Raw genomic sequence first — 10,916 nt, 5'->3', positions numbered from 1 at the left:
GTTAATCCGCTCTTTCGTAATCCAGATGTAATTAATAATTTGGTTTAGTAATATCCACAACATGGCGGATATTACACGTTCATAGCATATTGTTATTAATCTACGCAGCTCAATGTAATAAGGATTATTTTAAAATTTCATCAATAGTTATTAAGAATTCTTAAATGACACTACAAAAATAATTATGTTTTATTCCTGAATATTGAATGTTTCTGAGTAAATTTAACAACTAAACAATAACTCATATTGGCGTTATAATGATATAATTATAACTAACAAACCGAAAAATTGAAACTATAATCTATTTCTGTGGACATATACAGCTTGAGAAAATGAATAATAATAACAACGTTTAGGCCATAATATTACTCAAATTATTCAATAACATAAAGGCAAAAGAGATAAGAAGATAAGATATGTTTGATAAACACAATCCCGAGGGTAAGTCATTCATAAAGGCTAAGCAAACACGAGGGCTTGGTAATTTAATTGAAAGGTATCTTTGCCATAGGCATCAAATATAGTACATTCGAGTAAGAAAGCACATTAGGAATGCATGTGCTAAATAAGAAAACGTTTTCTAAAAGGAATTGAGCTACTGATTGGTAAAGAGACTTTGGGGCATACTTGACATATTTAGGAAAACGAAATGAAACTGAAACACCTATTTATGTTCGTTAAACGAAGCAGGTTGTTAGTTTTATTCAGTGTCGTAGTATTTTCCTGATTATTATTTATTCCAGTAGCTATGGCAAAAAATTACCATTACTGAAACCATTCAAGACCGCACTAAAATAAAGCTTAATAAAATAAAATTACTGGACGAAGACGTAGAAACTTTTTTTAAGTCCTTAACTCTGATGGATTTTGACAAATATCGAATTAATTCGAACATCATAACAATGTTAGTTCAAGTAGGACCGTTAAGATGACAGTTGTTTGACGGAAACAGAAAAAATATCTTTTTTGAAATTATCAAGTCCCGTAACTCTGGCAAATGTTGACGGATTGTGACAAATACGACCTCACCCGATATCACATTTTATATATATATATATAATGCCCCCCCCCCCTCCCCTCTTCCCCACCACAACCACAAATTTCCAATTCTATATGTCGGGACACAACAGTAAATGTAATTGAATAAAGATTCACAATTTGTTCATACTTACTCATGGTACGCCTATGATATTTTAATAATGGGACACATGAACACGCATTTTCAAGTTTTCTTACGAGAGGCAAGATTATTGTGAATGTAATGTAGGCTATCAATGCTGAATTTCAGTTTAATGCTAATGTGACAACAACAAGTAAGATTATACCCTAACCCCAAGAAGTTCCCTTGCTGTTCTAAGTCACTGCTTTTATACAAAAGGTCATGCTTAACGGTGTTCATAACATGTGTAGACCACGAGACAGGAAGTTATCGTAAGTAGTAATACTATCTCTAGTTTTTGACCGTGGCACGTTATGTAGATACTGGAAGCAATGAAATGTTATCTCCTGTTGTATAAGTATCGTTATCCGAGTAAAGTATGATGATATTTTATACCACTGGTTTCAGCAGGACAGTTGCACTGACTGCATGTTGGCGGAGCAGAAAAAAACACACACTATATCGCCTATATTGACAGGTAGGTTGTAGCGGGATAGCTTTCGTCTACATCATGTTATCAGTGTTAGCTAACCACAGTCACTCAGGTTTTCTTTTCCCGTAAGTAAAACATTAGTGTCAGTGTGACTTCACGTTTATTTTCCCTGCTATTTCAAATGTGTTAGAAGATGCCATTGATTACAGGAGACTGTTCTCTGTTCAAGGTAGCTTATGTCTAACACACTTAGAAATATCCTAAATCCACCTATGCCTGATATAACCTCTATTTTTTTTTATTTCTTTACTTCGTTCCGAAATACTTAAACAACACGACAACATAACCAGTTATACATCTAAGGAAATGATTGCTGTTGAAGGTTGTAGCCCAGTGGACCATGGAGGTACTCCTTATATCACATATACTACAAACAGAAATAACACACTCCACTGACATGTTCAGGTTACTATATTTACGTGTGTATCCTTGACCCAGATACAGGAATATTTACATAAAGTCATGATTGTTTTCTACCCCGACCTTTCCTACTCTTCAGTGAACAAACTTAACAAATCTAAAGTATAATGTGCAATATCAAATTTTATATACATATATCGCAGTAAGCATTTATTCATTATTAGTAGATATTAATACAAATTAAAGGAGGGCGAAGTGCACTGTGTATACAATACAATTACACTTATAGAACGAGAGTCATTTAAGTATATACATATACAATATTTTTACGAATTATCAAAAAAGCAATAGGACAGATTTAACAAATATTAAAAGTAAAAGTTGTTTCCCATAATCCGTATAAGTATACACAGCTCTCTTTAAATGATTCAAACATGCATTCTTCTATCGACTTCCACGTTGAATGGACACTTTTTAAACGTGAAAATTGTTTAACATTCTTCTTACCATCTAAATCGATAAACAATACAGAAAAATATTGATATAGGAAATCGTGAATATTTCAAGCACATAGATACGAATTCAAAATTGTAAACAGATTTGAAGAGCACCAGGTGTGAATTAATTCTATTGATTTTATTTTTATTACAGGCAAATAGAATAAAACGCTTCCGCACAAGTTAACAGTCAAAATGGCAACTGTTGGAAAGACCTGCATAGGACTGCTTCGTCCCGGTTGTCTCAGCAGAATCTTCACTGCGTCGAAAGCTTCAAAGAATATATCGGCATACCACCCCAAACTAAAGCATTTGTTAGGTGTGTAGTGCACAAAGATTTCATCCCTGCATATGTAAATCCAGGTCTTATTGTGAGGACAGGAACGTTCGTGAAACTTTTTTTCAGATATAAAACTGTTTGTAGTAATTCAAGCGTACTGCAGCTCACATATTACTAATTAAGTGCAGAAGTGAAAATAATGAAGTATTCATATACATAAGTGAAGTATGCATGTTATTCGTTTTAAGTAATTTAATTTAATTTATATTTTTTAAATGGGAAATCCAGAATCTTTGTATCACACTTCTTTGGCATAAGATATTTTCCTTGCTGTTCTCATTTGCCAAAGACGTTTCCAAATGGTACAATTATCTAACTTGTAAGGAAGGGCTGCCAATCACATTAAGAAATACGGGCATCTATTGAAGGCGTATGTCTTAATTTCTCTATTTAATATGTTGTGTCTAAGTATGTACATGTATTCCTAAGGGACGCACAATTGTTTGATCTGATAGGTTTTCTTTATCGAATCTCCCGAAGACGCATGTACTGTCTTTCCCTAGGAGCTACAATATCCATAACTGTCTTACTATGCCTTTCTTCCAGGTGTTTGTGGCAGTTACACCACCTACAGCTCGGTAACAGATCATAACACCACCCTTTCAAGAGTCAGAACTATCAACAGTGTCAAACCTACCAAGTCCACTGATGCCGGGAAGAAGGCATCCCTAGTTATTTTCGACAAAGACGGCACCCTGATATGTTGTCAGGCAATGTGGTCTCATTGGGCAAAGAAAATAGCGTCTAAGTAAGTATTCAATACTATCAAATTAAATATTTTCGGGTTTCACGTTTAATTTTGAATGAACAATGTAAATCACTTATATTTTGCGTGGGATTTATTTTCGCATGAATCCGCGTTGAGTGTCAATAGCAAATTCAAATACCTCGCTATTATTTGTATTTTGTAACTTTGGAAAGCATCTATGTTGATTCTGTAACCGATATCGGAGTCTTGAATAGTCCGTGTTTCATCATTTGCTAATCATTTGCGAAGTTGAAGTCAATTCTAAATCATGTATTCGCGAATATGTCTGACGATGCGGGATCGTTAAGAGAAGTATTCGCTGAATCTAAGTGATTTACATTAGCACTTACGATATCCACTATCATGAACATATGGATTAATTGATAAAGAGTATACATAAAATCAACAAAAATGTAGCCCTATGAAAATGACTGATTTCACAATACACACTAGAATATTACTACTGTGTTTGCTGTCATTAAGGAAGTTTTCCTTATTTTTTTTAATACCAATCAGGTATGAAAATTAAGAAAATACCGACTATATCACCTCATTGACTTTGTCTGGTAAGTTATTTAAATGTTGTCGAATTGGTGGTTTATATTGTGTTAAACATATATTGATGTTCTTATCAAGAATTGGAAATCAAGTACACTATAGATTCTTCCACATCAGTCGATTATTTCTCTCTTTTCTGAAACTGAAACCATCATGGACAGCTTTCCACGATGCTGTATGTTAAAATCAATGAATTCAAGAAATAGCTAATTCGATATTTTATGGCATGTTCCCATTATTACGATTTCCGTGAAAGAAGTTGTCAACTGAAGAACAAACACTTAACACAGCGTTTCAAAAAATACAGATTGGTGAGGTTTCCGGGGAAGTTTTACATTTTTTTGTGCGATATGAAGCTGAATGTTTTTTTATGCCTGTTGGTTCCGTTGTATACCATGTTCTCATTTGAGAACGTGACACTGCGTACTTGGATTGACAAGATTTACATGGCGGATGTCGATGAAGCAGTTGATGCTCACTCTTTCGGAACACCTGGTGCTGTTTTCCTTGTACTTTGTGTGATTTTTTTTATTCATATTTATTCTAGTTTATTTGATTTGGGTTTGATATATGATTATGTTAAAATGTTGGTATTCCTTTGCTGTTTATTATTGTTTGCTCTATTTTTGGAAGCGTGAAAGGGGTGGAGGTAAATTTTAATGAAAGTTTTTTTCTGGTAAATGGTATACTGTTTTATACGATATCATCATGGACTGTGGTATGTTTAACAAATTAAGATGATCACATCAGTAACGCTAACGTTTCAGGTTGGAAGAAAACACCGGACTAGACATTCAAGAAAAAGTGTTTAAAAAGATCGGATTTTGTAACGAATCTGACCGTGTTGTGCCAGGTCTGTTTGCGGAGGCTACTGATGAAATGGTACAAGATGCTTTAGTAGAGCTTCTCAGACAAGAAGGTCTCGATGAAAACAAAGGTCGTGACATTGTGATCAACATTTGGGAAGATGGACATGGTATTTTCCAAACTAAACCGTTAGCGGACCTGAACACCTTGTTTAAGATTTTGAAAAGAAACGGAATTAAGATCGCTATTTGTACTTCTGATCGACGGCAAGCCACTGAAGCATTGCTACATGATATAGGAATTCACAAATGGATTGATCACATCGTTTGTGGTGATGACCCAACTAATGTCCCAAAACCTGCTGCAGATAACGCTCAGCTGATCTGCGAAATGCTTGGTGTGAACCCTGAAGATACTGTCATGGTGGGAGACACCAAAGCTGATGTGGGTATGGGAAAGGCAGCACAGCTTGGCTGGAATATAGGGGTATTAAGTGGTATAGGTCAGACAAATGATTTGTACCCAGCGGCCAATCATGTTATAGAAAGTGTCCAAGACTTGTTGCCCCTCATCCTACCGGAGGACCAATGGAGGGAATGCTACGCTTACTCCAATGACAAAAGAATCTTGATCGAACCATATTCCTTGGAATCTTCCAATTCTGATGAGTATGCTAGTGTTGAAAATCATGTACCGACTGTTGCCCTGATCATCTTAGATCTCCATGGTACCATCCTCTGTGCCCACAGCAGGTTCGGCAAATGGACGGACCAAATCTGTTCAAAGTATGTATTACGATTTGATGCTTTAAATATCTTAAATATATTATCCTAACTAACACAGTAAATATATATGTTAAGACTTCTGAACGACGTGCATTAGAAATGCAATCGTCTGAAGTTGAGTGAAAATTACTGAAAATTACCTCGTTTTCTTATCATTGATTCAATCATGCAATTGATTTTTTGACGATTAGAGCCCCCAAAATTCATAATGATACAGTCTTGTTCAATTCCTGGTAATGCCCATCCTTTTTCCAAGGAAAATACAACATGTGTAAACACTGTAGAATAATAGGTAGAATTCTAGGGTAATGTTCTGAAGATCAGGGTCCAAATTTATCAGTGAAAATTTTTAGTTATTTTTGATTAATTTTAGAAAAATCACTCTTGGTTAATTCAGAACTAATTTCGTTGGCAAAGACAACTTGCTTACATAATAGGAACCTCGTCCGATTAAATAAGTTATCCGACGATTATAATTTTATTCCATATTCCATCAGTCATTCTCAAAAGTGTCCATCATTGGCCATGGCGTATGACATTGTATACATAAACATTAGTATACCTCATTTGTCTTAAGCTAAGAATGCATGATGTTGCAAACAAAATTTTTATAATCTGAATTGAGTCAAGATCAGTTGTACATTGATCCTCTCATTTACGTTACAGCTTAGAACAAGCGACTGGTCTTTGTGATCTGAGATCAGAAATTTACCAGAGGCTAGGCATATGCGAACAGACAGGTAAAGTAAAGAACGGGCTGTTGAATGAACATGGAACCGCTAACTTGGAGGTGAGGTCGTCACTAGTGGAGATGATCCATAAACACTTGACATATGAGGAGTCTCTGATGGTTGTGAACAAAGTCTGGCAGGAGTGTGAATGTATACTTCGAGAAGAACCACAATCTCTTCTCAGGGATATAAAAAAATTCTTCAAAACACTAAAGAGAAAAGAAATCAAAATAGCAATATGTACTGGAGATAAACGAGAGCTTGCTCTGTCAGATTTGACACATCTAGGTGTTTTGAAGTATGTTGATATGATGATCTGTGGAGATGATCCGCACTTTTTCGCACGATCTCTTGATCACAGCACACAAATCATATGTGACGAACTCAATGTCAGCCCTGAGAAAACTGTCTTAGTTGGTGATTCTTTCAAAGATTTTGCATTTGGAAGATCAACGAGGGTGCAAAAGATTGGTGTGTTATCAGGTGTAGGGTCTGCAGATGACCTGCAGTGGGTCACCGACCTAGTTGTACCTACTGCAGACCATGTGATTGATCATATCATGGATGACTCATCGACCAGTCCCAATAAACGGAAGATACATCTAAATGTGGCTCCTCTGACGAGGAAGGTCGACCTCCAGAGTCGATATTTCAGCACCACGCCACGAAGGAGACAATCGTCCAGTTGCATTAATGGTATACAGGTGAGGAATGTATCCACGATATCTAGAGCTGGATCCACCTACGACTACGTCATCGTTGGTGCAGGATCAGCTGGCTGCACTCTCACCAATCGACTGTCTGTTGATCCAAACAACAAAGTGTGTGTTCTGGAGGCTGGTCCAAGAGACTACACCTGGAAAATACACATGCCTGCTGCCCTCATGTACAACCTGTATGATAACAAGTACAACTGGTTCTACCATACCGAACCAGAGCCTAACATGAACAACAGGGTCATGTACTGGCCACGAGGACGAGTCTGGGGAGGATCGTCTTCACTCAATGCCATGGTATACGTCCGTGGCAATGCTGGTGATTATGATGGATGGGAGAAGGCTGGGGCAAAGGGATGGTCATATGCTGACTGTTTACCATACTTTAAAAAATCTCAGACCCATGAACTTGGGGAGAATGACTACAGGGGAGGTGATGGTCCTCTTCACGTATCACGAGGAAAGTCCAACAACCCACTGCATCAGGCTTTTATAGAAGCAGGTCAGCAGGCCGGCTTCCCGTTTACAGAAGACATGAACGGCTATCAGCAGGAGGGCGTAGGGCCGATGGACATGACCATTCACAAAGGCCGGCGATGGAGTGCTGCTATGGCTTACCTCAGGCCAGCTTTAAAACGTGACAATGTGACAGTGGAATCAAATGCCTTGTCCACGAGGATTGTATTTGAGAACAAGCGAGCCGTGGGTGTAGAGTATGAACAGAAGGGAGTAAAAAAGGTTATCAGAGCAGAGAAGGAGGTGATTTTGAGTGGAGGATCAATCAACTCTCCTCAGCTTCTCATGTTATCGGGTGTAGGTAATGCAGACGAGCTGAAGTCGCTGGACATTCCTGTAGTTCAACACCTTCCTGGTGTTGGAGAAAACCTCCAGGACCATCTTGATGTATGTGTACAGGAGGCATGCAAGCTTCCCATCACTCTTTATTCTGCTCAGTGGAAATTCCCTCACAATATGATTCGCATTGGGCTTCAGTGGTTCCTTACACAGACAGGTGATGGAGCGACGACTCACTTCGAAAGTGGCGGGTTTGTTCCAAGTGAAGAAGGCTTAGAATATCCTGACATTCAGTTCCATTTCGTACCAGCTGTTACAAACGATCATGGGCGTAATACTGGTAATGAACATGCCTATCAACTCCACGCGGGACCTATGCGCGCCACCAGTAGAGGCTATGTCAAGCTGAAAACCAGAAATCCAAAAGACCATCCAAAGATTGTAGCCAACTACCTGTCTACAGAATATGATTTGAGGACAATGAGGGACAGCGTTAAAGCTGCAAGGAAAGTGTTTAAACAGAAAGCGTTCGATCCTTTCCGTGCTGGTCGAGAGATAAAGCCTGGACCTAATTGTCAATCAGACGCTGAAATAGATGCTTTCAACCGTGCTAATGGAGACACCGACTACCATCCATCATGTACATGTAAAATGGGAGATGAGAGTGACCCGATGGCTGTGTTGGATTCTCAGACTCGTGTTTTAGGTGTAGATAATCTTCGAGTAGTTGATGCCTCTATCATGCCAAATATTATTACTGGAAACCTGAACGGCCCGACAATAATGCTGGCTGAAAAGGCGGCTGACATTATCCTGGGGAACAAACCACTGTCTTGGTCTAATGCTCCTGTATACAAGAACAAAGTATAGCAAATTAAATAATGATTCTCAAATAGGGTTTGGTAGAATATTATTCTATTTTAAAAGCACTACTTGTATAGACTACTTGTTGCTTACAAATCGTTATTGTTGTTTGCTTGAAGAAATAAATGCTAATGTATAAAATATAGATGTCCTTTCCTTTCAGCTCCAACATAGCTTATTGGCAGCAGCATGTAATGATAGCTGAGAAGGCCGCTGACATTATCCTGGGGAACAAACCACTGCCCCGATCTAATGCTCCTGTGTATAGGTGTAGTTAGTGAAAAGATATTTATATCTCAGTGATATTCGTACATGGTTCAGGAAAATGATCAACAACAAAATAGCATGTTGTCGAAAGGATATACATCCACTCCCGAGTTGTCAAGTGGGAATTGTGACACTTCAGCCTCGGCCAATGGCTACCAAAATCTAATCAGAGGCATAATTTGATGCTGTGAGAAGGCAAATTACATCTGAAGAAGGGTTCATGAATATCCTGAATATAAGCTGGTTTTTTTTAGTTTTTAGTAGTGGATCCTTGATCCCTCAATCTCGACTGGTTGTGATCATTATCTAATCAGATAAAGACATTTTTGTGTCAGCAAGCTTACTGCTTAAACATAAGGTATGAAACACTGAGGAGACGAAACTTAGTGAAGTTATTGGTTTTAATTTACACTGACTGCAACAAAGATCTTTCTGCAACTGAAATGATCTTATTCTGTACTGTTCTGGGATAACAATGGCATTTTGATGTACTTCATGTTTTGTGCATTTTTTTTTTTCTACATTTCAGTCTGTGTTCTAAAAACTTCTTTATCGCAACGGTAAGCAGGCTATCTGTAATCATTATCTTATCGTGGAGTTTGCCTGATACGCAAGAAAATTTTTATGTTTTACATTTATTTTATCTGCTTGTAGTCGATTTTGGGCTTAAATTGTGAATTTACTCATCTTTCTATAGTCTCTTGTTTTTGTAAGTTAAATATATTTGAATCAATGTGTTGTGTTCTGTATCAATGTTTACTTCAAATCGTATTTTCTGTCAGTAATGTAGATAAACATGGCAAAGCCATCGACCAAGGTTTCTTTTAATGGCTGATATCTATCTTTTTTTTTACTTCAATATTAAATCATTATTTCATTATTTCAATTTATTTATGATATACTCAGATCAGTTGTTGTTTAGTCGTTATATAAGTATATAATTATGTTGTCTTTCTTTGTTTACTGTTTCTCATATGTGGATCATGTTATATTAACTCTAAATATATTGCTTTTTGATTCATTGATACAATTAGTCCAAAGTATTTCTCGGAGAAAATCCTTTTGTTAAATTCACCAGTGACGCTTTGTTACTGCAATAGTTATGATATTCTAAAAACAAGAGAACTGTTTTCATAATACGATGAATAATAACTAACAATCGCAAACTAATAATCAAACACACTGCTGGAAAATCTTCTTTTGAATCAATTAATGTAGTTTTTGAATGAAGAATAAATCACTATTTAATCTTTGTAGTTTGGGTTAAGTTAGCTGACAATTGAGAAATCACTCTACACATCCAGAGGCATCATCTGACAACGAGAAATCACTCTACTTATCCAAGAGCATTGTATCTCCAATGAATTGTTTTAGTTATCTGACAATCGAGATATCATCTTATTGCTCCAGAAGCGTCGTATTTCCAACGAATCATACTATGAGATATATGGAACGAATATTCTGCAACCAGATAGATAAATGAGATTACTTTAAAAGTAAAACCTGTGATTGATTTTGGACACATTTTTGTTTTTGTGTTCTTATAGAGGTGCAATTCATTCGTACTCAAGAGATAACCAACAATTTTATTAGGTAAGATCCACAACATTATGTCGTTTATCAACGTCCAAACTATATTGCTAGTAAATCAAACTCTGTAAAAGCTAAATGTAATCGGCATCATTTCAAGATTTCATCGTATTTCATCAATACGGAATCAGAATATTTCGACGACACTACTAAAACTAAACTTTTCTTATTTCTAAGAAACCCAAAAAATTAATGTTTAATGAGCA

The 10,916-nt window shown here is 36.8% G+C and overlaps 1 protein-coding gene across 1 annotated transcript; it reads left to right on the top strand.

Moving 5' to 3' along the window:
- The first annotated feature begins 2,704 nt into the window (after positions 1-2,704).
- LOC132559680 (uncharacterized) lies at positions 2,705-8,904 on the top strand. The gene is made up of 4 exons (XM_060224299.1): positions 2,705-2,828; positions 3,396-3,597; positions 4,923-5,747; positions 6,414-8,904. Exons 1-4 carry the CDS (start codon positions 2,705-2,707, stop codon positions 8,857-8,859), a joined length of 3,597 nt encoding a protein of 1,198 aa, XP_060080282.1. The 3' UTR covers positions 8,860-8,904.
- Positions 8,905-10,916: the final 2,012 nt, after the last annotated feature.

The sequence above is a fragment of the Ylistrum balloti genome, unplaced genomic scaffold (genome assembly GCF_031769215.1).
Source record: "Ylistrum balloti isolate Yb309-2 unplaced genomic scaffold, AGI_CSIRO_Ybal_v1 Utg370948, whole genome shotgun sequence".
Taxonomy (NCBI): Eukaryota; Metazoa; Mollusca; class Bivalvia; order Pectinida; family Pectinidae; genus Ylistrum; species Ylistrum balloti.
Note: the sequence above shows the minus strand (reverse complement) of the source record. Positions and strands in the feature narration are given on the sequence as shown.

Bases quoted from the DNA above. Each gene is read 5' to 3' on its own strand.
- LOC132559680 (XM_060224299.1), top strand. From the start codon at position 2,705: ATGGCAACTGTTGGAAAGACCTGCATAGGACTGCTTCGTCCCGGTTGT. The intron at 2,829-3,395 runs GTGTGTAGTGCA...CCTTTCTTCCAG, and splicing joins CAAACTAAAGCATTTGTTAG to GTGTTTGTGGCAGTTACACC. The intron at 3,598-4,922 runs GTAAGTATTCAA...CTAACGTTTCAG, and splicing joins GCAAAGAAAATAGCGTCTAA to GTTGGAAGAAAACACCGGAC.